The sequence below is a fragment of the Hippocampus comes genome, unplaced genomic scaffold (genome assembly GCF_001891065.2).
Source record: "Hippocampus comes isolate QL1 unplaced genomic scaffold, H_comes_QL1_v1.1 scaffold380, whole genome shotgun sequence".
NCBI lineage: Eukaryota > Metazoa > Chordata > Actinopteri > Syngnathiformes > Syngnathidae > Hippocampus > Hippocampus comes.
In genome coordinates this window covers 210,227-236,394 of record NW_017804876.1, presented here as the reverse complement: position 1 = coordinate 236,394, position 26,168 = coordinate 210,227, and the positions used below count along the sequence as shown (strand labels likewise).

Sequence of the window (26,168 nt, the reverse complement as noted above, 5' to 3'; positions counted from 1 at the left end):
CGAACGTAGCTTTCCTAGGAAGTTGGGGGGGGAAAAAAAGCGTTTGTTGCAAAGTAAGGTCGCAGGAGACGTTAATTGCAATGCTCGAGCAAACATTTTTGCTTTGCATGTTTGCCAGGTGCGAGCAAGTTTAAAGTGCTGCTTTGCATTCAATGTGAGTGTTTTAAGAAGCTATTAAAGAGTAAAAAGTCACCTTGTTGGAGTTCTGCGTGATCTTGTGGACAGGCGTGCGGAGCAGGAGCAGCGTGTGGACGAGCGGAGGCTGTCGAAGGTGAGAAAGAATGATTGCCTCGTTGGCGCCGTTTAAATAGGTTTCCGGCGGTGACGTCACTTCCGGGGCGGAAGAAAATATTTTAAAAAAGTAAGCGAAGACCTGGGCTCGAACCTGAGTCTACTAGTCGGGACTTCCATTCATACACCATTGTACTATTATCTGATAGTTATACCGACCACTTTTACATGTATATAACAGAAAAGGTGAATGTGAAGGTGGAAAACAGAAGTGCTTAGGACCGGGCTCGAACTAGAGTTCACCAGGCGTGACTCCCAGTCGTATACCATTCGGCCAATGTCTGACAACGAGCCCGGCTTCTTTCACATCTATATGACGTAAAACGTGAAGGTGAAGGGAAAAAAAAACCTAAGTCATTAGTGCCAACAACCGGGCTCGAACTTGAATTCACCAGTCGGGCCTCCCGGTCGTATACCATTGAGCTATAGACTGACAAAGTCGGTCACTTTTACATATGTAATTATTGTCACCAGATACTGAACCGTTTTAAGTATTTGTAAGGTCATTTAAATACGACCAACCAAAACACAACCAAAGCTATCTGCGTGGTCGAATGGATAAAGACCTGACGTGGTCCCCGGGCAACCCGGGTTCGATTCTTGCTCAATTTATAAATGTAGCAGGCAGTGGGGCTCGAACCCGGGTCGCTGACTACCACGCGTCGTCTTTTACCATTAGGCCATCCTGCCGCGAAAATTTCGAAAAAATTACTTGTAACCATAGGTCAACACCTACACGTGAGCTAAGATGGTTGGCATCTGTCGTGGAGTGAGTGAGTGAGTGGCCTCTTGTGTTCTAAACTTCGCCCCTCAACTTCATGACAGCACTCAAACCTAACCCATTCGCCCTCAACCTCACCAGTTTCTCCCCTCCGCTCCCTTCATAATGCCATCCTGAGATCAGGAGAGGGAGTTTGCAAAGCCAACTTGGTTTGAAATTGAAGACGAGCATCACAAAGAGATAGACAGTGTCGTTTTGTTACTTTGCTTTATTGGCGATCGTGAATAAAGTGCTTGAATAAAACACACATTTCTTGTCTGCTTCAGTCACAAATAAAACATTCGTAAACACACACTTCCAAACATGGAAGCCAACTTTGTTCATTGTTTCAAGATGCTTTGTTGAAAAGGGCAACTCCGTTAGAATAGTTGAGACCCAAGTCTCGTCTGGGTGGTTTTGGTCTGTGCAGGTCTCAACAAGGTCCGGAGGCTGAAGAACCTGCAACACCCAAAGAATCATGGTGAAATCAAACTTAATATTGGGGAGGAAACATGGGACGACTTTCTGCAAGGCCCCAATACATTTCCCCCTCAAAGTAGTCACTGTCTCTGGGAATATACACCAATCAACATGCTTCCCCCACCAACTCCAAAACAAAGTTTACCGAACTACAAAAATGCATCAATGGGAAGGTTGTGTGTCGTTGGATGGGGAGAAGATAATTTGCCCAAATTCTGGAAGGCGCTTTATTGCAGCCATTGTGTCAGCGCTGTAGAAACCAAGATGTATTTGTCAAAAATTACCGCACGCTAATCTTATTTGAATATGTTCCAAATTTCTTTGCGCATGCCCACCACCAGATGATTTTGCTGGCCTTCAGAAAAATATATATTTAAACTACACTTTTTTTTTAGCTGGGGCCCGTGTCCACTGGTTCGTGCATCGACTTCTCAGTACAGAAGTGCAGGGTTCGATTCCGGCTTTGGTCTTCCTGTGTGGAGTTTGCATGTTCGCTGTGTGGGTTTCCTCCAGGTCCTCCTCTTTCCTCCCACTTTCCCAAAACATGCAAGGCAGGTTAAGGGTTTGTGATCATGGTTTTTAAAACAGCTTTCTATGCGTGGTTGTGATTTTAAAAAGGCATGACTATACATGGTCATCTTTTTTAAAAATGACTTACTCTATGACATTTAATAAACATGTTTGTCTCTTTATTCACATGTGATTTCCATGTTGACCAGTCGTGATATCATTGCACTATTTTCCAATCCAATACAACAGCATGAGTGAAATCATCTTTTGATATGAACCCATCGCTGTCTTCCTGATGGGTCCCAACATCCAAAAAGGCAACTTCTATGTGGCAAAAAGAGGTTTCAGAACTTGCACCGGAACAACCGTTCTTGTCACAGGCGACAATTTACACGCGTGTGTGTGCTTCGGCGACGTTGAAATTCATTGGCGAGGTCTTAACGGAGAAAACTCATCACTGACAGCTGGATGCTAAAGTTGGGACTCAATCTGGGTCATGCGGCAATTCCAAGTGGGACTTCAGGTGAAGCCAACACAGAGATCAAAATAGTCTGTATCAAGTCCACGCGAGCTCCCAAATCACAGTTAGATAATAAGTCCACTCTGCCAAGGAGGTTAAATTGTTGTTTACATGATTTTGGTTTGTCTGAATTCCGCGCTGCCATTCAGGGGTCGCCCTCTCTTTGGCCTCAAAATGTTTTTCAGAAGGGGAAACGACAGCCTCTGCTGTCCCCCAGCTGGACAAAATCCCTCAGAGCACCGTTGCAGTCTGACGGCCGAGTGTCACGCTGGAAAGAAAACAAATAAAAATAACTCAAGGCTTGGAACAGTCCGTGGGCACGGCTACCTCAGCAGAAGCTGATGCTTCCCGCAGACGCGTAGTAGCCCATGCAGTCGGCTGAATATCGTTGCGACAGCGACACCGTGTTCAGATCCAATTCTCCAAAATGATAAGATCCAAACGTCTGCATTCAAAAACAAAACACACACACACAAAAAAAGGGCTTTGACTTCGTTAATGTGGATTTACGATGTAAATTAAATGTATGACTGCGTGCTCCTCTAACCTTTAAAACATTTCTGGCATCAAACGCCTCTCGTTCGTTCGGGCCTTGTCTTGCCGAACCGCTGGCGTCTTCCGCTGGGGGGGGAAGAAGCAAAATGGGAAAGAAGAGTTTTGTATCGTCACAGTGTCTTGGGATCAAATTGTCTGGCTCACATGCTGATGCAGTGGGCAGGAAAAAAAAAAAAAAAAAACAAGGTTATTTCAAGGCTATAATTGGAGTTGACCACATGCTGGTTGGTCAACATGCTGCGTTCAGAAATGCTTGGGAACGTTGGAGGCTGAGGACGGCTTGATCCGAGGTCAAAATGAATCGAGTCTTTGTCAGGACTTGGAAAACATGCTGTGGGTGTAAACGGAGCTTGCGCATGCCACAAGCGTCTCTTGAGGAATTTGTTGTCCGACGGCCATGTGTGTCGACATCGCAGCTCGACTTGGCTACAGTGAAACATGCTCAACATGTTGACTTTTTTTTTTGTACCTCAGCCTAATGCAAAAAAACAACGCAGGAAATGAACACTTACATACTTTGGCCCCTCACAAATGGCAAGATATTTTCTGTTGTTGCTTTTTCACTTTTAGTCATGATCAAAGAACATTTCATATCCTGTCAAAGCATATTGGTGATCAATCATCAACATTTCGAGATGTCGCAAAAACGGGAGCCAAGTCAAAGAAACCTATGTAATTTTTTGGACTTGGGAGAAACCATTAAAATATCTTCGGAGAGTGGGGGACTGTTTTTTTTTTTTTTTCCATGAAAGATTGTGAAGAAGATTTTTGATCAGCGATTTGGAAATTTCAAAGACACCTCAATGGCATCTCAGACTTTCGAACAATAAATCTAAGTCTCCACCCTTTGTGTGGCATTGCCATGTTTACACACCTGTTGTGTCTTTTCTGAACAGGGTGTTCATCACGGTGCCGTGCAGCTTGACTCTGTCCCACTCTCTTGCCATCTGTCCCACGGAGACAAAATATTCCACCAGACGATCTGCAATCACCTGCAATCTGTACCACAACCATCCCACTGTAAATTTCAATGCCAAGAAACTGACTTTTTTTTTTTTTTTGTGGTGCTCTCATTACTTATCAGAGCCATCCGTCACGTTGACTTTAGCGTATAAGACGTCCACCATGGCCGGGTCGTCGTTCATATACTCAATGCCTGCCACCTGTAAAGGCAACGGCTTCCCCCCAGTGATGTCCCTGAGAGAAAATTTTAGGGGTTTTATTTTTTTCATTTGTATTTATTAAAGCGATATCCAAATGAACAACATACCTGATAAAGTTTTGACAGTCCTGGAGATGCCCGCAAGCTTTCCTCACCTCCGACTCGTCCAACAGCGTGAGGGTGCCGACAGTCAGGTGAAGCTTTGCCGGGTTCTGAAAGATGCTTTCATCTAGTCCGTGATCCTACACGCTCAAAATAATAATAATCATAAAATACAGAAACTGTCTGAAAAAGTGAAGCTCTGGGAATACTTTCTTGATGCGCTGCATGTTTTTGATACCTGTGAACATTGCTCCAAGACATCGTCTTTAAACCTTAAGAATCCCTCTTGGATTTGGGGGTGATTGAGGGGGAATGACAAGAAGTGCGTGAAAGGCTGCTTCTTCCGGAAATTGTCAACAAGGACCTCGATTCTCGTGATGGCGGAGGAGACCGCAGCTTTGTGTGGCCCTGTGATGACTGTGAGGTCGGGGAAAACAAAAACATAAAAAATAATTACTTTTAGACTTGGAGCTCAACATGTTGCCCATGTAACAAGAGCCCTATGTGGGACTGGCCCAAGCAGGAGCGAGGATGGAGTGAACAGTGGCTCACTTCCATATAACATGGCCGCCCCCTCAAAACAGGCTAATTTCCAGTGAGACTCCAATAATAGTTGTACCTATCTGTCCTTCCATCCCTTGCTTGGGGATGTTAATCGACGTCTTTGTGTCCGACTCCAGGCGCTTACGTGTTTCACCCTTTTTCCCAATGATGTATCTGTCGAAAAAAGACAAACCACAAAGGTGCATATTTCCCACAGAAGTACATGAGCTTTCTATACTTTTGTATGACTCACTTGTACAGGACAGTTGGCACATCGATGGCACAACGGAATCCTCTCTCTGTTTGTTCAATCAAGTGAGTATCACAAGTGTCCTCTGCTTCGAATTCCTCGCTCTCTGCACCAAAAATAATCATTTGTATCATTACTTGGTGGACCACAAATTTGACCATTCATTTCGATCAATTTTGATTCCAAATTTTATATTGCCTGTGACAACTTACCAGGTGGTCCCATGTAGGCGAAATCTTCCTCCTCCTCATACTGTTCTTCTTGAACGACGTTTCTTCGGTATATTCTGCCATTTATATTAATTAGAGGAGGACGTAAAACGTCCATGTTATCAACGAGAGGCCGCGATAAATATCGAAGAGCGATCCAATCCAAATTCTTAAGTTCTTCAATTGCTTGTGCTCGTCAACACACGACTAGCTAGCTTGTACACATACTGTATATACAACTCAGAGAAGAATATAGATAACGCCTTGGCGCTTACGCGCACGTCAGCGTCGCCGCCATATTAAATGTGTCCAAGCTTAGATCCACTGTCTTTGCGTTCAGTCATTTGCCGTAAAACAGTCGTTTTTGTCGTAAAGCGCAACCAAGGTCTCTGTTCATATAAACAAACGACAGCATCAGCTGGGCGAATTCATCATCAGTTTTCACGTTATCACGTGCATTGGCGGTATGTAACTTTAAAACATGATCCAATTGCGATGTTTAACGAGGTGACAGCGTTCATTGCCATATTCTCGATCGGCTGCTTTCCTTGTTAACTACAGCTAGCTCGAGCTAACTTTTGTGTTTTCATGAGGGCCGTTTCCTTTCATACTAGTGTTAGATCCAAATGCTGCTGAAGTGACAAGCGCTTGTTTCCAAAAATGTTGCGCAGGCAATGGCGGCGTCTTCTTCGTCCTCCTCGGCCGGAGGCGTGAGCGGAAGCTCGGTGACTGGTTCGGGATTCAGCGCCTCCGAACTTATCCCTCCCAGGAAGGTCCTGTACACTTATCCCAAAGGAGCTGGTGAAATGATGGAAGGTATGCATCCTGTATGCATCCCGCAGTATGCACGTGACATCCGTGTTGTGGCCAACAGCAGCTCTTTGCAAATGTTCTCATTTTGTATTTGTGTTTTTAGACAATTTGTTACATTCAAAAAACGTCTGAAGCCTTATTGTTGAATGGCTCTCCTTGTCCACATGCAAGGGCGAGGGTTCCATTCTTGCCCCATTATTGTTTTCACTTTATTCAAGCAGCAGTAACTCAGGAACAAGCTTGTTACACAAATCATAACATTTTTTAAGCCAACCTTTCAGCCTTACTCTGTGGTTTTGTTGGGTCCATGTGCTGCAGTTTGCCTAACGCCCTTGTATTCGTTCCCCTTTGCAGATGGCTCAGATAGGTTTTTATGTGAGTCGGTATTCAGCTACCAAGTGGCGTCGGCACTAAAGCAGGTCAAACACGGTACGTGACTGAAACACATGACTAAATGTATGTGTTTTTTTTTTTGTTTGTTTTGTTTTGCTGACTGTTGATCTCTCGGCAGATCAACAAGTTTCCCGCATGGAGAAGCTGGCAAGCCTGGTCGAGGAGCTGGAAGCGGACGAGTGGCGGTACAAGCCAATCGAACAGCTCTTGGGGTTCACGTCGTCGTAAACAAAAGCGCATACCGACACGCCTTTTGGGGTTTTGGACATCAAGGATTTTTTTTGTGTGTATTTTATCTAATAAAAAGCGGTGGCAAAAGTACTTACACTTTGTTCTTGAATATAACTACAAGTACTTGTATAAAAAAAGGATGTTGGTAAAAGCAGAAGTCCTGATTCAACTCTTGTACATATATGTATATATAATGATCTGATATTTTGTATTGTCAATAAGGTTATTTGCTTGCGTTTGCTAAAAAAATACATGGGAAGAGGACCTTGAAAAAATAATCACATAAATCACAATCGCAATATTGAGAAAATAAATCACAATTAGATTATTTTTTTAAAAAAAAGGTTTCACCTTACTGGAATGGATTAAAGGCATTTGCATTCTTTTTTAATAGGCAAAGCTGATTTCAAATAGGAGTGCTACGAGTTGCGAGCATTGTCAAGGAATGAATAACAACAATTCAAAGTACAGTCACGAAATATGTACTTTGCTACTTTCCACCAATGAATGTCACAGAAGCCGTCGCAAACAATCCATTCATGCACGTAATTAAAAGAAGTACATTCTTCGGGTCAGCTGCCGTTTGTTTTTGCACTCTTGACTGCGCCCGTTCACACACAAACATGTTCTAGTTGAATGAGGAGTGGCGTCACAGGTCTTGTTTCAATCAGCGGACGTGCCGTGTTGACAGCGAGCAAACACGATGTTTTGTTCCCCCCCAAGTGAATGAGCGCGTGTGTGCTTTTTTTTTTTTTCTTCGCAGCGAGGGGTGGGGGTGGAGTGTACAGAATGTCCCGTCACACTTGGAGAAGAGCAGTCCAGGCGCTTGGCAAAGGCACGCCTCTGGACGCGGTTGGAATTTAATCCCAAGGAGGGAGTTAAAAACATTGGCGTGCTCGACAACACTTTCTAAGAAGTCGGGTGTCAGGAATGAAAAGCTCACTCTCAAGTAAATATAGTCAAGTTTGGAGTTTCAATGCAGACACACACACACACAAAATAATAATATACACACCTTAACGCCAAATAAAGTTCACTTATTCCAGTGGGCGGCTTTCTCGAAGAAAGCTGAAGATTTTGTGCAAACGCGGACTGCAACTTGTGCGTATTTCCCTCCACCGAAACAAAGACAACCACTACCAGCTGAAGAATAACAGACCCTAAAACATCAGAATAGTAAAACCACTACCATGCTTCACTGTAGGTATGGCGTTCTTTTAGTGACAACCGGTGTTATGTTTTCAAGTGTTTTTACAAAATGTAGCTTGGCTAGCCTTCCGTTCTGCTCTCCTGCTGCCGTCTTGATGAAGACAGGAGAATGGTGTCACGTGTGCTCAGTCGGCGAGTACTTGCCAGAAATTCCTGCAGCTCCTCCAGTGTTGTTGTCGGCCTCTTTGCAGCTTCCCTAACCAGTTTTCTTCTCGTCTTGTCACCTATTTTGGAGGGACATCCAGTTCTCTGTAATAACGTCACTTGTACCATATTTTCTCCACTTGATGACGATCGTCACTGTTTTATATTTAAAGCGTGGCTGAATTCCCTTTCTCATGACTGACACCTTTGAAAAGTTACATCAATCTAATGATGTGCCGTGTGCTGTATTGTGCGATGACAAAAGCCTACTAGAACAGCTGAACTTGAATCGGGTGTACATTCACATAACCGTATATCTGCTTATATATCTATGTGAGTATGTATTAAAAAAAAAAAAAAAAAAACACGACCACCACTTCTATGAAAAGATTGACCTACATAATTGTTGGGGGGTCGCCAGTGGGCCACACCGCACTGTAAGACATGAGTCCAACCCACCCTCGCCCGCCCTATTGGGACACAGAGTGCTTTGTGGTGGTTGTCTTGTTTAAACAGCCACTCCCACTCACGTGTACTCACTAAAAAACTGCTCCCAACTTCCTCTCACACACCAACTTCCTATTTTGCAACCCAACACTATGCATGCACAATCTCGCCGCTATCCATCTCCTCTGTTGCGTCTGACCCCAAACTAGTTGCCGGTCAATGGCAAGGTGCATATAGACAAACATTCACACTCACATTGACACCTGTGACACCGATTTCAAGCCTTTCATGAACCCAACACGAGTGTTTTCTGAATGTAAGAGGAAGCAGAGGTACAGGGACAACATACGAGACGCGAAACCCAAACCTCAAAAATGTGAAGCAAGCATGCAAACCACTTGACCATCGAGTGCCCTGTGCACAGCTCATAAACAAATCAGCTGCTAGTGTCATCTTTATGGCATTGAGAGGCAGCACAACATTTTTTTGGAACAGTCAGGTGATGGCTGATGCAATGTCATTGGTACACATTGATATAGAACATCCTGTTTGTACAGACAGACATAAAACATTAAGAATAGTTTTAAAACTTTTATTTCGATATGATTTTGTCGTTTTTACTCTTACAATATGTGCAAAAACAGTTGCATGGAATCGTTACCTGACAATTTTTTTTTTTGCTTCCTGAATTTAATTGCAATGTTAGTGTTCAAACTATGCATCATTTTACAATTACCACTTAGGCCTCCTACACTATAGTATTTTAACATTGGTCACTGAAGAGGTACAGTACAAGGTTTTCTCTTTTTGTAGGTGAAAAAAAATGAACCACTGCACTAGTCCCTCATCTAGAGAGTAGTAATCTTAGAGCTTCGTTACAGGCCAATTTGTTTTTCTGAAGGCTCGATTTACTAACATTTGACTATAAGTGTGGCGTATAGAGCGGAGGTGGTGAAAGTACAGAAACTGGTGTAAAAAAAAAAAAAGGACTACACTTAGTTATCTCTCAACACTGCATACAATGGCGTCAAATTCTACGTGGAATGTTGAATGCTTGCATATACAACACTTATTCAATGGTCACATTTGTACAGTGATTATAAATTAGCAGGTATAAAAACCAGCTTTACGCATGCAGTATTTATGTTCATGATGTGCATCATGAACACTAAGATGCTATGTCATCTATGTTTGTTAAAACAGCGCGCTTTATTGTTTATTTTACTAAGATGCTGCTGCGGTGTTGTTTTCGAGGCTCTGCAGCAGAAAAAAAAAGTGATGTAATGCTTTAGGAGCAAAACAGGTGATGTCATGCCTTTGCAGCCGTACAGTATACGCTACCAGCCGAACCGGATCGCGACTTTTAGCCATTTAATGTCCCCCACGCTTGGATAATAAATAAAAACTAAAGATTTTTCTAAAATATGTTCCCAACAAGCCCAGGCAAGTCCCTGTACATTTCCACAGCAGCGGGGTCTGCTATTCAACACTAGCCCCCCTGTTTTTTCTTCTTTTTTTGTTCACTGCTGGCGTGTTACCAGGCAAGATGCAGCTCAGAACAAGATGTTCGGCCTGCTTCTCGTTTTTGATTGGCTGGCTGGCCCAGGGAGCAGGCGTGGCCTCGAGGACACTATAAAAACATTGTTGCGGGGTAAGCCGGAGCCGCAAAGCTTTTCGACAGCTGCTTAACAAGTACAGAAGACGACAAGGGAGTTATCCGATGGTTGCTTGCTGCAGACAATAAAACTTCGAATAACTAACATTTTTGCTTTGTCTTGGAAGGTAAGAACTTTGTTATTGAGATTTGATTACGCTGCATTAGGAAAGTCACAGTGCACTTTCCTCATCCTAGAAATTTTTAATGTACAGCCCTGAAAAAAATTAAGTCACCACTGCAAAATTATATTTCTGATTTTGTCATTTATAATTTAGTTAGTTTGTTGAAACGATTTACAACAGCCGAATTCTAAATTGTGTCTTTCAGAGCATTAACAAAAAATAAAAATGGTTGAAATACCGTAAAGGTCAAGGTTTTTTTCTTTTATTGTCAATTTTTATTTCAGAGCTGTATATTTAATATTTTATTATAATGCACTGGACTGCTTGGATCCTGCTCTTAATAAAAAGTACAGTGACAGCACAGTGACTTTCCAAAAACCCTTTAGGGGAAAAAAAATTGTAATGTATGGAGCCCCAGACATGACATGGGGGGGAAGGGAAAATTCAATTGTGGAATCCGAATGATATTAACTTATTCATCATAACTGTAAAGGATTTGCACTTTGTGTGCATATTGCCGACTTCACGGCCAAAAACGAAATATTCTTTTTGCATGTTATATCTGAATTGTTCCCCCCAAAAAAAAAAAAAAAAATCCCCCAATGTCATGTCCAGGGCGCCGTAGAAAAGTGACATTCTTTGTCCTCAAGTTCCCTTTGTTAGCCCTTGAGCAACTTCAACATTCATCTCATCCTGTCGCCTCTTTTTTTTTTCCCCAACGCAGGCGATGCATTCGAGTGCCTCAAACGTGCAAAGTGGCAGCTTGCCCCCATCCCCGGTGGACGGCAGTCCCAGGAGGCTTTCTTGGGGCAACCTGGTGCAAAGGCTGACCGACAGTATGGAGTCCAGATCCAACAACAGCAGCAGGAGCGACCTCTCTGACTCAGGTGGGTAAAACGCAGAATTTAGTACCTCGGGCTTTTGTAATGCTTGCAGACCTGGATATGTTTTGCAAGTCAAATTTGGCTGGAACGAATTTTGCGCAAACGAACCAATCAGAGGACGGAACACTGCATTAATGTGTGCCAGTTTGCAGAGAAACAACCCCTGATCTTAGGCCGGGGTTGTTTTTTTTCCCCCCTCTCCACCTCCCTTATGTTTTCTCTCTCTTTCCGGGTTCTAACTGTCATTATCCTTCTGATCCCAACAGTGTCCGACATGTCCGAGGAGGACCTCTTCTACAACCCCACAGAGGAGGCCATCCTCAAGGAGGTGGTGGAGCTGATCGAGCGAAGCCTGCGCGAGGCTAAAGACTCGGCGTGCGCCCTGCGCTGCGCCAAGCTCCTCATCCCCGACCGGCTCCTGGAGCGCATCGGGGGCGAGCTCCTGCACCTGGCGGCCAGCGAGCCGTGCGGCCTGCGCGGCGCCCTGGTGGACCTGTGCGTGGAGCGGGGGCCGCAGTGCGAGAGCGTGGCGCAGCTCTCGGCCGACCCGTACCTGGTGCCCACCTTTCAGCTAACTCTGGTACTGAGGCTGGAGTCCGGCGGGCTGTGGCCCAAGATCCAAGGACTTTTTAGTTCCAAAGTACCAGCGGGAAGACAAGCTATCAAGCTGAGCACTGGATTCCGTGTCATCAAAAAGAAACTGTACTGTTCTGAGGAGCTGCTGATTGAGGAATGCTGAATATGACTGTAACCTTCTAACAGAGAAGGATCTTACCACGGTACAGGTGAAGCATTCTCAAGCGTAAACCTCCGTTTCTACAGAAACCGCCCAAATGGCATCTACAGCTATACAGTCATTGAAGAAAAAAAAACCCCCAAAAAAAAAAACATCATTTATCATAACAGCTTCTAGTCTGACGTCATTCCATACCCGTGTGGACGCTAATTTATTTGATATTCAAATACTCATATGACATTGCACTTTGTTTGCACAAATTTTGTTTTGCTTTTTGTATTTTCACAATGGCAAAAAAAATAAATTATTTTTTTAAACAAATGGAGTCATTTTTTTTTCATGTATTGTGAATATATATAATCAAATAATATTTTGCAGTGCCCTATAAAGGAAGTGCCAAGATTTTTCTCTCTTCTGATTTCAATAATACTCATTATATTCATATTATATGCGTATAATATTAAATATATAGAATATTACAAAACGAGACATGTTAACACCCATATATATGCTGTATGTATATTATAATGACAATTTGGAGTTAGGATTAGATTGGAGGTGCAAAGCAGGTGAAAAGCACCTGTGATGCATGCTTCTCCAAAGTCTGAAGTGTTATTTTTCATGAACTGCGCATGATCTGCATCTTTAGGAGAAGGTTGTCGAAGTCTGCCCAGCGACACACATGCACACCAAAAAAAAAAAAAAAAAAGGAGGAAGGCCTTTTTGAGAACATGACACTACGCTTCCTGCCAAACACATGCGGCACGTCGGCCAAGTAACGTGAACGTGCGGGGAGCAGTGAGCCCAGCTGCGGCCTTGAAAAAGTGCTGACACGGCGCTTCGCTTTAAGTCTTGTTTGTTCAGCTCCGAAAGACAAAGCTGCCACGCCGTTGTTAAGCATTTCCACTTTTTATTTCATTCCCCTATATCGCCCGGTAAAAACACGGTGGGAAGAGTTTTCAGGTGACTGACAATGCAATTATTCCAACCGAGACAAACATTAAAAACAAGGAAGTATTGTGCAAAGGTCTCGATCCGCCAACAGGCTTGTTTGAATGAGCTTTTTCCTCAGCAAGAGTAAAAAGGCCGAGAGACATATGTGAGAGGCAAACCGGATTGTTGAGGGTTGGCACATGGGCAAAGGAAGATGCCAATGTGGATAAAGGTGCAGTTATCGGAATTTTCGATCGCCGTTTAATGAGTTACAGACCAAGACGTAGCCAAATGGCACGCCTCTATTTTTTTTTAACTGCTGTGAACAGTTGGGCCTTGGTGGAGGCCAAGGTTAGAGGTTAGAGTAACGGGAAAATGTTGATGGTTCTCGTTTCATCGACTAAGCGGCCATTTTTGTATATTTGTCTCTGGTCCTTGGCCTTGTTTTTAGTCAAACATTTCCACATGCTTGTTTGTGGTGCGGACCCACCGCACGTTGCTCTCAGTGAGGTGTCTGCCGTCAATGCCAGAACACGTGCCAAAAATCAGACACGGTCTTCTATTGGCATCGTGACATGTCAATCATTGGCATTCGTATGGGGAATTTGCACCCATCTGTGGCCTTCTGGAATCGCCTTCTGTCAAACAGATGCGAGAAGAGATGGCGGGTGTGTGCGCCTAACAGGTTGTTCGTGGTGGTCGTGGAGTGGGGTTGGGGTCTCGCACAGGGTGCCGTTCAAGATGGGACCACCACTGGTTAAAGGGTTCGCCTCGGGGTTTAGTGTTTGGGGCTTCAGGGTTAAAGTTACGATTGGGACAATCTGTGACTCATTCGAAATCCTCCCCCACGACTCACACGACTGTCATTTTAGAATTTACTGTTTATGGACATGCTAGCATTGCTAAAACAAGAAATCTAACTGTGAATGTCTTAAAGCCTTTGCACATTACTGTGGCCGAGACATCAATGACAACATATGTGAGGTGTTGGGGCAATACGTGTGTGTTTCCGCATGATTTCTGCATAGATTCAAATGGGTTGCTTCGAAGGTGCAAAACTGAAGCCGAATGCCCAAACTTTCTTATTGATTAAATGCGCCCACAAAAAGAAATGCCGTGCCACTGGCTTATGAAACACAGTTTGGTGCCCCGGAGCTAATCCTTACCCTTTGCTTTGTCACTTTTTAACCAGTTTAGCAGGAGCCGTTGAGTCAAGTGTTCCACGTCAAGTCGTCTTCAGGAGTGAAGCTCATCTATTTACAGCTAGGTCAGTCTGGAAGGGACAAAAAAATAAAAATAAACAGACAATAATTGTCACCTTTTGTTATCTTTTTGGCCGACATAAACAATCAGCAATCAACCACTCAGCCAACCACCCGGTATATGTATTACTTCCTTTCTTCCTTCATCCCTTCCAAGCATTCTTCCTGACTTTTCCTTCTACCACCATTCCTTTGCTAAATACGTTTATTTCCTTACTTGCAAAAATAAGGAGGGAGGCAATGCGACTTCAGCCGTGTAAGGAGGCGGTGATCTCGGACAGCTTGGCGCAGCTCGGCGTCCGAGCCCTCTGCGCCCTCTGGTACAGATCCGAGTCACCGAAATAGCGTGCTCGGTACAGCATGCCTTCCTCTGCGCAAGAGAGAAAAACATGCAAAAGGTAAATAAAATGTGCAGAGTTGACGTTTTGGTTTTTGTTCTTGCAACCATGATTGACGATCATCCGTTGACAAGAAAATGACTCTACCTGGTTCCAGACTTATTGAGTTTACTACGTACTTTGCTGTTTCTCTTTCCAGCAATTGTTACGCAGGTTGGAGATATAATCGTCCTCCACCGTCTCCTCCAAGCGCTTGAGGTTCCCGTCGTTGACGTCTTTGGGGAAGTGCTCGGCCACGTAGTAGGCCACCTTCAGGTTCTCCGTCAGCCGCTTCTGCGTGTGGCCTGCCGACCTGCCAAGTGACAAAGTGACAAGGAGATACGCTGTGACAGTTCTGGAAGTAAGGAAAACCTCTTTTTTTTTTTTTTTCAACTCACGGCCGATAGCTGAGGCTGTAGGTGGGGCCTTTGACCATAATTTGACTGAGAGCCGACACAATAACCAGGATGAGGATGGGCATGACCTGCACGAAGAGGGCGAGGCCCCCCTAAGGATAAAAAAAAAAAATTATCTCAGCAATTGGCATGTGGATTTGGATCTGAAAAGCATCATGGCGCGCTCCAAAGCATACATTCTTTATCTTCTGAGGAAAAAAAAAAAACAGTCTTGAATGCATTCCCCACGGTAAACTGGGTACACGAAAATGCACAAATTTTAAAGGGGAGAAAACAAACTCAACATGGCTTCACATAAACATGACTCAAACACTCCCGTTGGCTAAAGCGGCACATTGCTTTGAGACAATACTCACGTCTCGTGGTCGCTCTCTTCTTTGTGGCCTCTGGTGATGCACCCTTCCATTTGTGTATGCTTGGTGACTACCTATACAACAATACAAGCTGAAGAGTTAATCAATAAATGAAAGTTGAAAAGTGATAGCGGCTAGACGCACTCGCTGGGTAACCTCCTCCAAAGAACATGTTGAAGAGGTCTTCAGGGGAAATATCCGCATCAAAGTTGCTATCTGCCTGGCTGGAAGGATGCTGCCTTTCCTCGCCGCATGCGTCGTACTGTCGTCTTTTGTTGTCGCTGCTCAGCACGGCGTACGCATTCCCAATGGCTGCTCATTTAAAACACACACACACAAAGACAGTTCAATGAAATGATTCTTCTCATTGTGGTTGTGTGACATTGATCTAAAAGTGTGAGAAAGAATGTTCAAGTACCAGATCCTTAAGTTGAATGGTAAATATAGTCAATAAATAGCTCAAAGGGTTTACCACAAAGGTTACCTTTAAACGCCTCCGTGGCACCGGGAGCATGATTCTTATCTGGATGGAATTTTAATGCAAGTTTTCGGTAAGATCTTTTAAGTTCGTCCTCAGAGGCATCCTTCTGCACACCGAGGATCTCGTAGAAATCTTTGCATTGCTTGATCCTGCAACAAGAACACAGGGATTCATTCAACAAGACATTTATTATTGTGCTTGTAGTTACATAGTATTTATATTTATTGTTTTTCTTTTTTGTATTTAATTATTATTATTTTTTTTGTAGATAGATTAGTTACCTTCGCACAGCAGCCACCTGCTCCGCGGTGTAGGACTTTGAGGTATCTGAGGGGTTCTCTTGAGGTCTATTATGGTCACTTTGGTTCTGTCGTAGTCGAGGCCCTGAGTCTCCATTCAAGTCTACGTGTGCGTCTTGTCTGGGTGTGAAGCCGTTCTTGGAGATGAGCTCCAGCAGCACTAAGGACAAACAATAACGACGTAGATAATATTTGTCCATTTCCTCCTAGGTTTTCTCCTCAGTAAAAAACAAAAACAAACAACGAACAAGAAATTGACTCTTCTTCTATAAGAAAGGGACTTGGCGCCGCCTTGTGGCGTCTTTGGGTGTTTCAGAGGCAAGCTTTTCACTGAACATTGAAAGCTAGGTTTTGAAAAATATTTGCAACTACAGTAGATGAACTAAATAGGTGGGGCAAAACTATCTTGAAATGATGTGGCTTGGTTGAACATTTTGGTGTTAAAATACACAATTCTTAATTAGTTATTTTTCTTATTTGTCAAATTTACAATAAACTTCAAATGGGAGTGACAAATAAACTAAGGAAAGATTCGAATGTATTTTACACACTTTCAACATATTTTAAGCAATGAATGGATGAATGGATAAAGCTAGAGTATTAATGAAAACATGTGGCTGATTCTCACCTATCGAGTATGCAACGAATCCCCGTGGAAAACGGGGTCCAATATAAATGCACTTTTTAGTGACATTTTTCCCAATATTACACATGTGCCTTGACTCAATAAAGGGTGGGAACTTCAACATCTCAGTGCTGTTTGATCAGCTCGTTTTTCCTCAACTTCCTCCAAGACCGCAATTTATTCTGCTGTGACCCAAACTGTTCCAGCACGAGCTGTCCAAAATGGCCTCTGGTCCAAGCATTAATGTTGAATGAACTGATTTAAAAAAAATATGCATTTACGTGTACTGAAGGATATTTATGGGTTGTGATAGCGTCCTGGGTCAGTTAATATCCCAGTGGTACTATTCCACCCCCCGCCCCCTCCCCAAACATACTGTACATCATACTGTATCGCCACATAGACATCCATGCAAAAAGCAGGTGATGCGTTCAAGTGCTGGCAGGTCCGACTCACCCCTCGCCTTCTCGGTGGGGAAGAGCCTCTGGGCCTTCTCCAGGAACCTCCTCGCCTTGTCCGGCTGCTCGCTGCCCAGCGCCGCGGCGGCGATGTCGATGCACCGCTCCGCCTCATCCCGGTTCACCTCCATGGTGATGGAGCTCGGTGGGTTAGCGGCAGGACCGGAAGTCGATAAAGAGGTGCGATGACGTCATGCGCACGGTGACGTTGGAAAACGCAAGGTCGTGGATGTCTTTTTTACAACCTTTCTCATTCTGTACATAGCTGGAGACTTCAAGAAATAGGTTAGCACAGTGAGCAAGGGTGACCAATAGTGTAGTGGGTTAAGTCATCCACTAGAGGGAGACAAATCCTTAAAAACAAAAAATGTAGGTCAAAGACCGGGATGTCTCATATTAACAGTGCTTGCAAACATACAAATAAATAAAATGTGGCCCTAGTAATCCTTCATAATTTCAACCATAAATTCAAAGACACGGTATAGTGAGAGTTCCTATTATTTTTGCTGTGGTTGTTTTATTTTATTGCATAATTGATGCATTTGAGTAGCATGAATCAAGTAAATTTCCTGGTTCAGTTCGAATCGGCATTTAAACAGATGCCCTCTGTGGGAAGTGGTCACTGAATTTAGATTACAGTAGTCCCAACCTTTATTGAACCAAAGCACATATTTTACATTAACCCCCAAAACCTCACAACAATTTAACAAAAAGTTAACACGCAGGTTTATTGAACTTCATGCCACATAGTGGAAGAGCATTTATTTGTTCTGCCTGTCACTATACATTGCTACATAGTTAAATAAATATACATTAGTTGTAGTAGTAAATATTTTTCAAACAGTTGAGTGGAATTGGATACTTTTTTTGCAGCACACCTTATTATTCTCCCATGGTCAACTAATCTGCTACTGCCATAGCCCACGGGTTGGGAGTCACTGGCTTAGTGTTAGTGTGTGATCAGCAGATTGCAATATAGATAAGAGGGGAAGAGTCACACACACACACAAAAAAAAGGCATTAAAGTAGACGTCCTTGCAAATTTACTGGGCGATTCATGGTTCAAACACCTGTTGTGAATTTTGCTGTTCAGCTCCTCGGTAGTATAGTCATAGAAAAAGCACTGAAACACTGAATGTTTGGACATTTGTATTCAAAAGTTTCGAGAAGGTCAAATGAAGTTCCTTGGTGAAAGTTATAGTACACTTCAATTTCATCTGTAAGCCCAATATTCCTTTTTGTGAGTGGTGTAAATACAAATACAAGATACACTAAGATGAATAAAAAGAATTAACACAAATAATTAACATAAAAATCCTTTATAAAAAATACCCACCCCAGCTTACTTTGGGTAAGAGCCAGGGTACACGGTGGACTGGCTCACTCCCAGGCAATCGCTGGACATATTTGAATGTGGAATGAAGCCGGGGTACCTGCAGAAAACACACACAAGCACAGGGAGAACAAGCAAAGTCCACACAGGAAGGTTGGAGCCAGGATTTGAACCCCAAACTTGATTTGAGACATGCCAACCAAACACCGTGCTGCCATTTCAATCCATTAAAACAAATAACACCACAAGAAAAAAATGCACAGGTGAAATCAATATTCAATCAAACAATATAACATAAAATGAAGAATGCACATCAAAACAAAAATCCTCACAAGTAACTACAAACATAAAACAACAATTAAAATAATAAAATGTGAATACAATGAAAAGATCAAATTGAAAAATGTAAAACAAACAGTAAAAAATGAAAATAAATCCAGAATAACTAATTACAAAGTGTGAAATGAAATCAATACCACAAAAATGAGTACAAATTGATACAACTAACAAAATCAACACCATGATAAAATCAATAATCAAAAAGAAAAATATTCCAATTTGATTTCAAAGGTGATTGGATCGTGCCGGTATACCAAACTTGTACGTCGATATGCACGGGCGTTTACGTACTGTTGCAGGCGTTCCTAATTTAAATGTTCTGGTGCTTGTGACGTCACACTTTTCATCCCACGCGCGAGTGCCTGTTGGTGTGGGGCATTTGGCGCGCGTGTGACAGTGTGATTGGGAAGGGTGTGTGTGTGTGTGTGCGTGTGCGTATGTAGGGAGGGGGGGTTACACGAGCCTAATAATCACACATCTGGATGGAAAGCGAATAAGAGGTGGCGAACAGCAGATGGCCCGGCAGCCAATCAGAGAGCGGCAAGTGAGCAGGGAGCTGCACGCCGATTGGCCGCGGAGCCGCAGAAGCACCTCGCGCTTCCCCATCCCTTTTTGGTTTTGATGCGACACACTTCTCTCTCTTCTCTTTTATTTTCCGTTAAAGCAAGACGAACGGCTGGCTATCACCGCTTCAAAGGCGTCTTTAATCCCGCCTTCGGTGAGTTGTTAAAGTTGTCTTCAGCTCCCCCCGGTCTCCCTTATTTTCAAGGAGTCTGTCATATCGACGTTACGCAACGATCCCGAGTGGCTTGAGCATCACCGTATCTGTCGCCTTTTCCCCGTCCATTGGACTAGCAACCGTTCTAACTGTTGTCTTCGTTTTGCATTTTTCCGTGGTGGCCGAAGAGCATTTATCCAGCCAAACCTGACAGACACCAACCGCGATGACGGAAGCGGAGGAGCAAAAACAGAAACAACAACAACAGCCCGCATCCAGCAGCGACTCTCCGATGGAGGCCCCCTGCAGGGAAGACGCGTTCGACCACACGTACGAGGAGAAGCAAGGCCCCAAGCCGCCGAGGATCGTCGTGTGGAGGAACGTTATCCTCATGACCCTGTTGCATATAGGTGCCCTGTACGGCGTGCTCCTCGTCCCCAGCGCCTCGCTCGCCACGCTGTTGTGGTGTAAGTGCACTCCTGTCGTGCCTTCTAGCCTCCTGTTTGTTCACTCACAATAATGTTTTTTATCCATTTCTCAAACCGGCATGCCACAGACAAGGGATTACACTCGGTTTAATGGTAGCAAAGTGCATGATTTGGGAATGTCTGTCAAACGTCATAATATGGGTTGGTATAAATCATTTAGGCGGCACTGCGACCCCACAGTGCAGAGGTGCAGGGTTCGATTCCCGCCTTCCTGGGTTTTCTCTGGGTACTCCGCCCCCCCCCCACCCCCACATTCCAAAAACATGCATAGCAGTTTGATTGGGCACTCTAACTTGTCCCTGCGTGTGAGTTTGAGCACAGATGGTCGTTTGTCTATGTGTGCCCTGCGATTGGCTGGCAATCAGTTCAGGGTGTACCCCGCCTACCATCCAAAGACGGCTGGGGTAGGCTCCAGCACGCCCGCGACCCTTGTGAGGAGTAGTGGATTAGAAAATGGATGGATGGATGGATCAATCATTGAAATCACAGTCTGGGTGCTATGATGTTCAGTGGAACCGTGAAAGGTGGATGCTGGTCCCATTTGTTGGGAGTTTCAAGCCAGTTTGCAAATACTGGTCCTTGGAACTACCAAACTGGCGCTGTTGAAACACTTTAAACAGTATCTTGGCTTTGAAAGAAATTTGGGATTAATGTTAACTGGTCAAATTGTGGCCTCAGTGGCCGTATAAGTAAGTCCAAACATATTTAAACTTAAATGTCAAACAAGGGCAGAAATCATTCGACAAAGGAAAGCTTAGAAACTAAAATGTGGGGATCTAACTGGCCTTGGTGAGGCATTCTTATTTTCTTTTAACTCTTTTTGATGACAAGCGAGGAGGGCGTAATCAGTCTCGTTGCTTTCAAATTATTTTTCTGTTGGAAAAGGTTGTCAGTTGGGTCATCCATTGGAAATAATAGAAACTAGACCCACACTTAAATAAAAGAAAGTAACATTTCACGATTGCATATTAATATATACCATTAAAGGCTGTTCTGTGGGAGCGTGTAAGTTGGATGTTGGTCCCATTTGTTTGAGTTTCAAAATATTCTCCCTGGAGGAAATAGTGGATCATGGAATTAAACTTATCCCTGTGGTTATCATAACCATGAACAAAGGGATACAACCAAGTCCGTTTTTGTGGCATCTGTGAGGCTTGAGAGGGTTGGTGAACTTTGCTCCAGTGTCAACTGCACAGGAGCTCTTAAAAGTCTTTGATGAACGATGACATCATCCTGTTGCCGAATATATAGGGCCCAAATCGCAAGCAGTATACGACAGTCGGGACGCGCTTTGAACTAGAGAAGACGCTTAAAATCAAATTTTAAAGTCCTGGCAAACAAACTCCGATAACAGACAAAATGGATTCAACGCCCAGCTCAGTGCGAACCTGCACGTTGCATTTGCCCCGTGTGAATCGTGAATAAAACAAACGCAATGCGGTCAGTCAGTGATCATGTGCAACTTTATGACTCAGTTCACACGACTGTGTGACATGCCTTGACTCGCCGCTTATTCAGTTGAATGCGAAACACGGATCGGCCTTGAAATAAAGAAAGCCGTAGTGAACACTCAAGGGGAATATTTGTCACGCCCCTAAAAATGTTTGGAATTGACTCAGCAGCTAATGATTAAAAAAAAAAAAAAAATAGTCATGTAATGAAGCTATTGGAGAGCTTTCGGGATTGCACGTTGATGTGTGTTTTGTCTCTTTGCAGCCGCACTTTGCTTTTTGATAAGTGCTTTAGGAGTGACAGCAGGCGCTCACCGCCTGTGGAGTCACAGATCCTACAAGGCCACTCTACCTTTAAGGATCTTCCTGGCCGTGGCCAACTCCATGTCCTTTCAGGTACCAAAAAACAACAAAAAAAAAAAACATACCGGTACTACTGTCAGACTTTGGCCATTCATTCTAAAACATTTGCACCCCAACCCGAGCAGAATGACATCTATGAGTGGGCCCGCGACCACAGGGTCCACCACAAGTACTCTGAGACGGACGCCGACCCGCACAACGCCGTGCGCGGCTTCTTCTTTGCCCACATTGGCTGGCTGCTCGTGCGCAAACATCCCGACGTTATCGAGAAGGGACGCAAGCTGGAGCTTCACGACTTGCTGGCTGACAAGGTGGTCATGTTTCAGAGGAAGTGAGTATGGTTTTGCACCTCTTTTTTTATTATTATTTTTTTTTTAATGTTACAAAGCAGAACAATCAGTATGGATTACTACGTGTGGCCTAAGCACATCTGTAAGGTGCTTTCGTAAAGAGGTGCATTAACAATATAGAGCCGAGGCTACATGCTGCCAGTCTGGTTTCACAAGGTAATTCAAGCATGCAGGCATTGACACACAATGACAACAGCGATGCCGCCCTTCGACATAAGGAAATATACATTCATTTCCGTCTCTTTCCTCCTAACAGACACTACAAGCTGTCGGTGGTGCTCATGTGCTTCTTCGTGCCAATGTTCGTGCCTTGGTACTTTTGGGGCGAGTCCCTGCGGGTGGCCTACTTTGTGCCGGCGCTACTGCGCTACACGCTGGTGCTCAACGCCACCTGGCTGGTCAACAGCGCCGCGCACATGTGGGGCAACCGGCCGTACGACCAGGGCATCAACCCCCGGGAGAACAAGTTTGTCACGTTTAGCGCCATAGGTATGACACAACGCAAGCAGGCATGGTAGCGAACGGCAGCACGTTGCGTTTGCTCTTCCAGGCTTCACAAACCCTACATTCCTCCAGCTGGGCAATCAATTGAAATTTGCCTTGTTTTAAAAACATGCACAGTGCTAATGCGAAAGCCAATGTAAAATCCTGTTGACAGGCTAACAGGAAACTAGCATCGCCTCGTAAATCTAAAGAATCACGGGTATTAATTTTTCCATTCCGAGCCCTTCCGCGTTATAATAAAGTGTCCCGATGTATTTTGGTCCAGGCGAAGGATTCCACAACTACCACCACACGTTCCCCTACGACTACGCCACCAGCGAGTTCGGCTGCAAGTTCAACCTGACCACCTGCTTCATCGACCTGATGTGCTTCCTGGGCCTCGCCAAGGACCGCAAGCGAGTGTCCCACGAGATGGTGTTGGCGCGAGTGCAGCGGACGGGCGACGGCAGCTACCGCAGTGGCTAAAAAAAAAAAAATCGAAGCAGCCAGACCTCGCCGAGCTTGAAACGGAAAATAAAAACCTCCACAAGTCATTTTTTTTGGATGGCGTTTCATCTCTTCATCCACCACGTGGAGTCTTAAATCGGCTTCACGGGAGGGAGGGGGGTGGACGCGAACAAATTTTTGCTTGTTTTTGTGGTATTTCGTAGCTGTAACTCAAATTTGTGAAGCCGATTAAAAAAAAAAAAAAACACGTTTTAGCTAAGCTCTCAGCCTTCTAACGTTCAATTGGGCTTAGGTCTTTGGCAAAAGTGTTTGGGATTTGAAGTGAATTCATTTGAAAAAAAAAATCTTTGCTGTGTTTTCAAAGTTTGCTAAAGTAGTCACATTATCCTACACAATAAAGCTAGTTAGCATCGTTTGGTTTAAAAAAAAAAAAAAAAGACAATCCAAACTTTCGAGACTAAACCAAACGCGTAGAAAATGGTTCCTTTTGTCGTGAAATTTAACGATAAAGCCGTTTATCTAGTGCCATTATTTTTTTCTTTTTCAATGCGCTTTGTGGATGTTTTTGGATATTCTCGTGGCTGTTTCCACTCGCGACATTTTATGCAACATCTCCACCGGTCCATGTAGCAGCCGGGTCATGAGACCGTGCGGCCATCCATGCATGATGATGATGGTACATGCTTTGTCGGCGAGCGGCGTGAACCTCAAACCCCCTTTTGAGTGTCGGGTTTTACAGAATACTTCTACGAACTTATTTATGTATTTATTGTTGAGTTATTTTTTTGGTACCGACTGAAATTGCATCGCTCAGATAAGAACCGCAAGCCTTCAAAACCCATTTCTTATCTTCTAGCTGGAATTGGAGCACCCGTTGAGTTTGTCCGCCCCCGATCCACCTTTAAAAACAATGTCAGGAAACTACCAAATGCCTTATGACTTGAATTCATTCCTGATGGTCACCCGTTCTGTCCCGACAAAAATACGCTAAAATGAAAACAAGGTCCATGTTTACAGGGGCATAGTTGGCATTGGAATTAAAAGTAGCACTTAAATAACATTGGGGGACTTTGATAACAAATATCACGTCCAAAATTCGGCCCTCCACGTCTCCCCCAACGAATGTGCCAACAGGTTGGCCATGCCACACGCTGTGCATGCAGCTACCCCCAAATTAAGGTCGCTCCGAAAGCGACGAGGGATCGCAAAAAGGTTGAAGTCTTGAATTGTTTTGTCAAACTGCTCAGTTCGGAAATAAAGTTCACAATATTTTGAAGACGCGTGTCATTCTTGTTTGTGTGTCCCTGAGGAATTTTGCCGACTGACAGTAAAATGTTGTTGACGTCCAGCACCATTGTGTAAAAATATGGCACAAAGTGTACTTATGACCGAAGAAGTCTAAAAATGGCATTGATGGATTTACATAGGACAAGGGAGGAATGCAAGGGAGGCCTACCGGCATGTAGGCGGGCGCACAGAACTTTATGACATCAACCCCGATAGATGGATGAATGCAGTCCTTGTGTCACATTTCAGAGCAGGGGTGGCTTTTAGGGGAAAATTACTACAACCATTACATGACTTGGTCATGTTCAAGCTCATCCCAGATGTGGGAGTTTGTATTAAAACTGACACTTTGCTCACTAAATAAAGATTTGCATTGAAGCCATCATTCTAATATCCTGGGGTTACAGTTCAGTGCTTGCAGCCCAAGAAGAGAATCATGACTCAGGCTGCTGCTCCGTGTGGCGTGATGTGTAGCAATATTAACTCACCACAAGCCACCAACGTGCTTGCATGACTGGAGGTTACTGCAGTTCAACCTTTCCAAAAAATGAACACACACTGACACAACCGTTGCTCTTAGCGTCTGACTACCAAGTAGCCAATCAGCAATTAGTTCCTGACTTATGATCACCCTCTCACCAATGGCGGCGGGGCACCTTTGTGTCAACATGCGTGAAGTGCACGATGACTGTTACGTAACAAGTCCTCGAAGGCGGCACACTCTGCCGTCCTGCAGGTGATGCCTTGGAATGTCTTCAATGGATGTGGGAAATGGGAGGAAAAGGGATTAAATATGACTACTACCTTTCATAAGTGCAAAATACAATGATTACTACTCATGCATCCATCACACATTCAAAATGTGTGCCAAAAAAAAAAATAAAAATTTAAATACAGTTAACATTAACAAGTGACTGGATGAGTCTAATGCAAACAGAATATGACGTGCCACATTTTTACTACATAGCCATTATAAAAATAGAAATTAAAAATCATTCTCTTTAATCACGAGTCCGAATGATTTTCACAGGTACATTTTTAATGTTAACATATTTGGCTTTCAAAAATACATTTTAAACATTTAAATATTGATATTTCCTTGTGACATGGCTTAGTTTTTTTTTTTTGTGACATAAATGCAAAAATACAATTTTGTTTTTCACGCTTAGTTTTTAATCATAAAATGGACATAATTCTATTCTATATATATATATATATATATATATATATATATACACACACACACATAAAGTATACCGTACTTTGTAAAAATATAGTCAACATATTTTGTGTTTATAAACATTTTTCATTGAGTAAAGTACTTAAAATTGAGTAATTGTTTAAAAAAAATAAATTTGCTCATAAAAATGGTATTTAATTGCGGCAAAGCATATATATATATATATATATATATAAAAAATTTTTTTGGGCAATTCATTTTGGGGCGGGATTGAAGAGCAGTGAGCCATGAAATGGAAGGTACATTTTTATTTGAAAAGGGGGGAAAAATCTTACACAGGTGAAATACACGAAATGGATTGTACTGTATAAACATTTGTGCAACCAAAAAAAAAAAATGAGCACGTACACACACACACACACACACACACACACACACACACACACACACACGGAGGCACTTTACTCTCTTTTCCTTTCGCGCCGA

General features: G+C 43.5%; 5 protein-coding genes across 9 annotated transcripts in view; 3 read left to right on the top strand and 2 right to left on the bottom strand.

Moving 5' to 3' along the window:
• The window catches only part of dnajb12b (DnaJ heat shock protein family (Hsp40) member B12b), a 20,389-nt gene extending 1,487 nt beyond the window's left edge, over positions 1–18,902 (bottom strand). The window contains exons 1-10 of one of the 3 annotated variants that reach the window (XM_019881152.1): positions 18,559–18,902; positions 17,221–17,494; positions 16,122–16,299; positions 15,844–15,989; positions 15,504–15,671; positions 15,363–15,433; positions 14,989–15,098; positions 14,731–14,903; positions 14,431–14,583; positions 12,909–14,224 (exon numbers count right to left, since the gene is read on the bottom strand). In XM_019881152.1, the coding sequence (XP_019736711.1) occupies positions 14,462–14,583; positions 14,731–14,903; positions 14,989–15,098; positions 15,363–15,433; positions 15,504–15,671; positions 15,844–15,989; positions 16,122–16,299; positions 17,221–17,353 (1,101 nt within the window). In that variant the 5' untranslated portion in view covers positions 17,354–17,494; positions 18,559–18,902 and the 3' untranslated portion in view covers positions 12,909–14,224; positions 14,431–14,461. Of the gene's footprint in view, positions 1–10,211; positions 10,217–12,908; positions 14,225–14,430; positions 14,584–14,730; positions 14,904–14,988; positions 15,099–15,362; positions 15,434–15,503; positions 15,672–15,843; positions 15,990–16,121; positions 16,300–17,220; positions 17,760–18,558 lie in introns of those variants that run through there. The other 2 variants (XM_019881142.1, XM_019881162.1) reach the window with 2 other exon arrangements.
• ascc1 (activating signal cointegrator 1 complex subunit 1) lies at positions 2,199–7,993 on the bottom strand. 3 transcript variants are annotated; one of them, XM_019881191.1, is made up of 11 exons: positions 7,835–7,993; positions 5,386–5,459; positions 5,177–5,279; positions 5,000–5,097; positions 4,619–4,797; positions 4,387–4,520; positions 4,194–4,313; positions 3,991–4,115; positions 3,109–3,182; positions 2,889–3,006; positions 2,199–2,829 (listed from the first exon to the last, which is right to left on the bottom strand). In XM_019881191.1, exons 2-10 carry the CDS (start codon positions 5,396–5,398, stop codon positions 2,890–2,892), a joined length of 963 nt encoding a protein of 320 aa, XP_019736750.1. In that variant the 5' UTR covers positions 5,399–5,459; positions 7,835–7,993; the 3' UTR covers positions 2,199–2,829; position 2,889. The 3 variants fall into 3 exon arrangements, with proteins under 3 accessions (XP_019736750.1, XP_019736733.1, XP_019736741.1); XM_019881182.1 differs by lacking the exon at positions 7,835–7,993 and adding an exon at positions 5,658–5,695 and having other exon boundaries at positions 2,224–2,829; XM_019881174.1 differs by lacking the exon at positions 7,835–7,993 and having other exon boundaries at positions 5,386–5,641.
• On the top strand, positions 5,729–6,893 carry anapc16 (anaphase promoting complex subunit 16). Its single transcript, XM_019881229.1, has 4 exons — positions 5,729–5,846; positions 6,054–6,198; positions 6,550–6,624; positions 6,707–6,893. Exons 2-4 carry the CDS (start codon positions 6,057–6,059, stop codon positions 6,814–6,816), a joined length of 327 nt encoding a protein of 108 aa, XP_019736788.1. The 5' UTR covers positions 5,729–5,846; positions 6,054–6,056; the 3' UTR covers positions 6,817–6,893.
• On the top strand, positions 10,259–12,178 carry ddit4 (DNA-damage-inducible transcript 4). Its single transcript, XM_019881217.1, has 3 exons — positions 10,259–10,401; positions 11,123–11,285; positions 11,549–12,178. Exons 2-3 carry the CDS (start codon positions 11,126–11,128, stop codon positions 12,019–12,021), a joined length of 633 nt encoding a protein of 210 aa, XP_019736776.1. The 5' UTR covers positions 10,259–10,401; positions 11,123–11,125; the 3' UTR covers positions 12,022–12,178.
• Positions 18,903–19,458: 556 nt separating the features above from the next.
• On the top strand, positions 19,459–24,488 carry scd (stearoyl-CoA desaturase (delta-9-desaturase)). The gene is made up of 6 exons (XM_019881204.1): positions 19,459–19,612; positions 19,801–20,079; positions 21,817–21,947; positions 22,040–22,245; positions 22,521–22,753; positions 23,034–24,488. The coding sequence occupies exons 2-6, from the start codon at positions 19,839–19,841 to the stop codon at positions 23,231–23,233; spliced, it is 1,011 nt and encodes a 336-aa protein (XP_019736763.1). The 5' UTR covers positions 19,459–19,612; positions 19,801–19,838; the 3' UTR covers positions 23,234–24,488.
• The last annotated feature ends 1,680 nt before the right edge of the window (positions 24,489–26,168 follow it).

Coding starts and splice junctions, on each gene's coding strand:
- ascc1 (XM_019881174.1), bottom strand. CDS start 5,500: ATGGACGTTTTACGTCCTCCTCTAATTAATATAAATGGCAGAATATAC. Junction 5,280..5,385: donor CGCCTACATGGGACCACCTG/GTAAGTTGTCAC, acceptor TTTTTGGTGCAG/AGAGCGAGGAATTCGAAGCA. Junction 4,116..4,193: donor GTGACGGATGGCTCTGATAA/GTAATGAGAGCA, acceptor GTTGTGGTACAG/ATTGCAGGTGATTGCAGATC.
- anapc16 (XM_019881229.1), top strand. CDS start 6,057: ATGGCGGCGTCTTCTTCGTCCTCCTCGGCCGGAGGCGTGAGCGGAAGC. Junction 6,199..6,549: donor AGCTGGTGAAATGATGGAAG/GTATGCATCCTG, acceptor TCCCCTTTGCAG/ATGGCTCAGATAGGTTTTTA. Junction 6,625..6,706: donor ACTAAAGCAGGTCAAACACG/GTACGTGACTGA, acceptor ATCTCTCGGCAG/ATCAACAAGTTTCCCGCATG.
- ddit4 (XM_019881217.1), top strand. CDS start 11,126: ATGCATTCGAGTGCCTCAAACGTGCAAAGTGGCAGCTTGCCCCCATCC. Junction 11,286..11,548: donor GAGCGACCTCTCTGACTCAG/GTGGGTAAAACG, acceptor TGATCCCAACAG/TGTCCGACATGTCCGAGGAG.
- scd (XM_019881204.1), top strand. CDS start 19,839: ATGACGGAAGCGGAGGAGCAAAAACAGAAACAACAACAACAGCCCGCA. Junction 20,080..21,816: donor GCTCGCCACGCTGTTGTGGT/GTAAGTGCACTC, acceptor GTCTCTTTGCAG/CCGCACTTTGCTTTTTGATA. Junction 22,246..22,520: donor GTGGTCATGTTTCAGAGGAA/GTGAGTATGGTT, acceptor TCCTCCTAACAG/ACACTACAAGCTGTCGGTGG.